Source organism: Eimeria maxima, genomic scaffold (assembly GCF_000499605.1).
Source record: "Eimeria maxima Weybridge genomic scaffold, Emw_scaff165, whole genome shotgun sequence".
Lineage (NCBI taxonomy): Eukaryota > Apicomplexa > Conoidasida > Eucoccidiorida > Eimeriidae > Eimeria > Eimeria maxima.
The window spans coordinates 1-5,920 of NW_013563569.1; the positions used below are offsets into that span (position 1 = coordinate 1).

The window sequence follows — 5,920 nt, forward strand, 5'->3', positions numbered from 1 at the left end:
AATATATATATATATATATATATAAGAAAAAGGAGAGAGAAGGTATAAGAAGGAAAAAGGAGACAGAAAGAAAAGGAGACACAAAAAAAGGAGACAGGTATAAGAAAGAAAAAGGAGACAGGAAAGGAGACAGGAAAGGAGACAGGTATAAGAAGGAAGAGGAGACAGGAAAGGAGACAGGTAATAAGAAAAAGGAGACAGGTATAAGAAGGAAAAGGAGACACAAAAAAGGAGACAGGTATAAGAAGAAGGGGACAGGTATAAGAAGGAGGAGACAGGTAGAGGAGACACAGACACGTACATAGCTACATACAAACCATAAGAAAGGTAAACAGCAGCAGCAGCAGCAGCAGCAGCAGCAGCAGATAAAAGTCTGCTGCTGCTGCTGCTCTTATTTTGCTGCTAGCTTTCTTAGTGTTTGTCTTTTCTTTTGAACTATTCCTTCGTTGTGCTGCCAGCAGGCAGTACGTGCTGCTCCTGCTGCTGTTGCTGCTGTTGCTGCTGCTACTGCTGCTGCTATCAAAGTGCTGTCGAGTCCCCTACTGCTGCCTTTGCTTCCGCTACTGCTGCTGCTGCTGTTGTTGCTGCTGTTCGTGCTGCTCGTGTTATGTTAATTGAAATAGTGTTACTTTAGAGGCAGCAGCAGCAACAGCAGCAACAGCAGCAGCAGCAGCAGCAACAGCAGCAGGAAGTAGCTGCTACCAATCTTGCAGCATAGAGAGCAGCAGCAGCAGCAACAACAGCAGCAGCAGCAGCAACAGCAGCAGCAGCAACAACAACAGCGTAGTCAGCAGGAAATATGCCAAGACAGAACTTTATATTTTATACTAAAAGCTAATGCGTTGCTGCTGCTGCTGCTGCTCCTGCTGCTGCTGCTGCTGCTGTTGCATGCTGGAGGTCACCTTTACGTATCGAGGTCTACATACACCACAAGATAGATCTTTGTCTTTGCTGCAGCAGCAGCAACTGCAGCAGCAAATATATATTTATTATATGAATTTATTCCAATTATAATTAATAAATAGGGAGAGGCTGCTGCTGCTGCTGTTGCTGCTGCTGCTGCTGTTGCTGCTCGGAGGGGGTCACACTCGGTAGCGAGAGTGATCTGTGCGGCTCCTGCTGCTCCTGCTGCTCCTGCTGCAGCAGCAGCAGCAGCAGCAGCAAATCGATTTTACATCCTCTATTTATATTCATAAGACAAAAAGAAGATCGATTCAATAGAAGAAGGCTGCATGTGCATGCAAAAATAGCTGCTGCTGCTGCTGCTGCTGCCGGTGCTGCTGCTGCTGCTAGATCTTCAGCTGCTGCTAAAGATCACGTGTTGCATTTATGTTCCTCTTTCTGGTGTACGTACACCTCACTGCATGCATGCATGCAGCTCCTTGCATGCAGTTTTTGCTGCCTCCCTTGCTGCTGCCTTAACTGCAGCAGCAAATGCTGCTGTAAATACCAGCATACACAACCCAATCTCTACAAAGATCGCTGCAGCAGCAGCAGGAACAGGAGCAGCAGCGGCAGCAGCAGCAGCACAACGTGTTAGAAACATGAGGAAGAAGTCCGCCTTAGAGAGACCTGCAGCTGCTGCAACAGCAGCAGCAGCAGCAACACCAGCAACAGCAGCAGCCACATCCAGACCCGCAGCAGTTGCAGCAGCTAGACGAGCAGCAGCAGCAAAAACAAGAGCTGCAGCAGCAGCAGCAGCAGCAGCAAATGCTACAAGGCTAAGAACAAATAGTAGGCAGATTCGAAGCAACCAGCACGCATCAACATGCCCAGCAGCAGCAGCAGCAGCAGCAGCAGCAGCAGCAAGAGCAGAAGCAGCAGCAAAAGCAGCAACATGCTGGGAGAGCAGCAGCGGCACTTGTCGCTGCTGTTCCCTTGAGAAACCCCACTGCAACAGCAGCAGCAGCAGCAGCAGCAACAGCAGCAGCTGCAGCTTAAGCTGCCACAGAAGCAGCAGACTGCACGCCAGGAGCATTTGCTGCTGCAGCAGCACAAGGCGCTCTTGCTGCTGCTGCAACGATGTAGACGAGTATGAATGTCCTGCTGCTGCTGCTGCTGCTGCTGCTAGATCGCAGCAACAAGACATCTGGTACTGCAACCCTAAACAGGAAGATAAAGAAAGACAGTTGTGCTGCTGCTGCCCACCGAGTAGCAGCAGCAGTAGCTGCAGCAGCAGCTGCAGCAGCAGCTGCAGCAGAAGTTGTAGCAGTAGCTGCAGCAGTAGCAGCAGCAGCAACTGTAGCTGTACCTGCATCGGCAGCAGCAGCACCTGTTCCTGCATCGGCAGCAGCAGCAGCGCTTGCCGCAGCAGCAACAGCAGCAGCAGCAGCAGCAGCAGCCGTTGCTGCAGCAGCATAAGCTGCAGCAAATGCATTGAGGAGGGAACTCTGTTGGATGAATCTAACGACACTCGCTGCAGCACGAACGCTGGCAGCAGCAGCAGCAACAGCAGCAGCAACAGCAACAGCAGCAGTCCTTCGTCTCTGCGTTCGAGCAGCTGCACCAATTCCTCATCTGCATGCTTCTTTAGAAAGCCAGCAGCAGCAGCAGCAGCAGCAGCAGCAGCAACTGCTGCTGCTGCTGCAGCAAAAGAGAAGAGGACCCGTAAGACAGGTGCAGCAGCGTTGTCTCCGCAGCAGCAGCAGCAGCAACTGCTGCTGCAGGAGCAGCAGAGTTTTGGCGTTGAGGATCTGTTGCAGCCAATGCTGGTGCCCTCCTATGAAGCAGCAGCAGCAGCAGCAGCAGCAGCACATGACCAAGACCTGCATATACACCTGAAGGACAAAGAAGGGCCAAACTATCGCCAGAAGGAGCAGCAGCAGCAGCAGCAGCAGCAAACGCAGTCAGACAGCAGCAGCAATAAGAGTCTTCTAAGGGATAATGATAGCTACAGCAGTAGCAGCAGCACAGGCAGCAGCACATGCAGCAGCACCACATGCAGCAGCAGCAGCAGCAGCAGCAGCAGCACGGAGGCATTCCTTGCTGCTGATGTTGCTTGGTGGCAAGGACGTGCTGCTGCTTGGCGGCAGCATGCGGTGTCTTCCTTCAAGCAGCTGCAGCAACTGCAGCAGCTAAGCAAACATCTGCAGCAGCAGCTAAGGTTAATGCAGCAGCAGCAGCAGCAACAGCAGCAGCAGGAAGCAAAACAGCAGCAGCAGCAACAGCAGCAGCAGCAGCAGCAGCAGCAAGTGTCAAATTAAGGCTCCATGTATTAGCAGTCTATACTCCATCTGTTACACATGCAGCAGCAGACAAAAAAACAGCAGCAGCAGCAACTTAAGCAGCAGCAGCAGCAGCAGCAGCAGCAGCAGCTGCTGCTGCTGCTGCTGCATGCATTGCTGCAGCGCAACCAACAAATATATAAACAAAAAATAATTTTTATATATTTATTTTATTTATGTATATTATGTATATTTATATATAATAAATAAATATATAAATAAGTAAGTAAATAAATACATAAATAAATAATAAATAAATAAATAAATAAATAAATAAATAAATAAATAAATAAATAAATAAATAAATAAGCAGCAACAGCAGCAGCAGGAAGCAAAACAGCAGCAGCAGCAACAGCAGCAGCAGCAGCAGCAGCAGCAAGTGTCAAATTAAGGCTCCATGTATTAGCAGTCTATACTCCATCTGTTACACATGCAGCAGCAGACAAAAAAACAGCAGCAGCAGCAACTTAAGCAGCAGCAGCAGCAGCAGCAGCAGCAGCAGCTGCTGCTGCTGCTGCTGCATGCATTGCTGCATCAAGGGCGGCAAAGAAACATTGTTATTCGTTGGGCAGCAGCAGTTGCTGCTGCTACAGCAGCAGCAACTTGCTGCTGCTGCTGTTGCTGTTGTTGCTGCAGCAGCAGCAGCAGCAGCAGCAGCAACAGCTCCTCTTGCTGCTATTAGAACACCCACGCAACCGTTTCTGCTGCTACAACCGCAGCAAGAACAGCAGCAGCTGCTGCTCCTCCTCCTATTGCTACTGCTGCTGCTGCTGCTGCTGCTGCTGCTGCTGCTGCTTAGCTAAGTGCAACAACTCTCCCCTTAGGTGTCTGCAGCAGCAGCAGCGCCTGAGACAAAGGCATGATTAGCTCAAGATTATTTAGTTGATAAGAAGTATAGTAACATAATACACTCCCCTCTACTCTCCCTGCTGCTGCTGCTGCTGCTGCTGCTGATGCTGCTGCTGCTGCTGCTGTACCTTCTCCTGCACCTGCAGCTGTTACTGCTGCTGCAGCAGCAGCAATAGGATCTACTGCTGCAGCAGCAGCAGGTAGAGACTGAGTAACGAGGTGTACGTACACCTCAGCACTACAAGGGGGGCCTAGCATTATTATTCTTTTTGCCCCTGCTAGTCTATAACGACGATAGAAACAGAAGCGACTAGTTGTTATTAATAGGCCTACATCTCCTGCAGCAGCAGCAGCAGCAGCAGCAGCAGCAACAGCAACAGCAGCAGCAGCAGGAGATAAAGCAGCAGCAAGAAGGAAGGATCCATATATTTACAAGAAAAAACGTCAACAAAAGCAGCAAAAATGGCACCGCAGCAGCAGCAACAACAGCAGCAGCAGCAGCAACAACACCAGCAACAGCAGCAGCAACAGCAGCAGCAGCAGCAGCAGCAGCAGCAAACTTACCATTAAGGAATGCTTGCCTATTTCTTGTTAATTTAGCATTAGATGTATATTCATGACAAACAACATAACTTATATTTTCTTTCTTTAATGATACTCTTAGCCTAAATAAATAAATAAATAAATAAATAAATATATAAATTAATTAATTAATTAATTATATTTATTTATCTATTTATTTATTTATTTACTTTTTTTTTTATTAAAAAAATGCAAAAAAATGATGGGTTTATTATTATTAGGGTTTAGGGTTTAGGGTTTAGGGTTTAGGGTTTAGGGTTTAGTAAGAAAAAAAAATGCATGCAGAGATAAAAAAAAAAAAGAAAAAAGATAAAAAAGATAAAAAGGAGACACATCTATTGTCTCCTTTTATTTATTATTTTATTATTTGTCTCCTTTTATTAACTATATATCTCCTTTTTGTCCCTTTTTTTGTCTCCTTTTTTTGTCTCCTTTTCTTTTAATCTAGATAATTATTATTAATAATAAGAAGTGTTAACTAACTGTCTCCTCCTATTAACTGTCTCCTTTATTTATTATTTTAAAATAAATAAATAAACAAACAAATAAATAAATAAATAAATAAATAAATAAATAAATAAATAAATAAATATACTTCTTTTTTTTTCTTACCTGCATATATCTAGATAATTATTAACAAGAAGAAGAAGAAGTTAACTATAACTACCTATCCCCTCCTATTAACTGTCTCCTTTATTTATTATATATAATAAGACTATTTATTTATTTATTTATTTATTTATTTATTTATTTATTTATTAATTTACCTGCATATATCTAGATAATTATTATTAATAAGAAGAAGTGTTAACTATAACTAACTGTCTCCTCCTATTAACTGTCTCCTTTATTTATAATAAATAAATAAATAAATAAATAAATAAATAAATAAATAAATAAATAAATAAATAAATAAATAAATAAATAGACTTACCTGCATATATCTAGATAATTATTAACAAGAAGAAGAAGTTAATTATAACTACCTATCCCCTTCTATTAACTGTAATAAGACAATTTATTTATTTATTTATTTATTTATTTATTTATTTATTTATTTATTTATTTATTTATTTATTTATTAATTTACCTGCATATATCTAGATAATTATTAACAAGAAGAAGAAGTTTTGTCTTAATTCCCTCAAATGTTGGCAAAATATTTAACACAAAATAATCCAATAATGCCTGCATGCATGCAAATATACAGAAGCTGCTGCTGCTGCTGCTGCTGCTGCTGCTGCTGCTGCTGCTGCTGCTGCTGC

General features: G+C 43.8%; 1 protein-coding gene across 1 annotated transcript; it reads left to right on the plus strand.

Moving 5' to 3' along the window:
* Positions 1-1,544: 1,544 nt before the first annotated feature.
* Positions 1,545-3,203, plus strand: EMWEY_00018950 (hypothetical protein; the record flags this gene model as incomplete). Its single annotated transcript, XM_013477683.1, has 1 exon — positions 1,545-3,203. One exon carries the CDS (start codon positions 1,545-1,547, stop codon positions 3,201-3,203), a length of 1,659 nt encoding a protein of 552 aa, XP_013333137.1.
* Between the last annotated feature and the right edge of the window lie 2,717 nt (positions 3,204-5,920).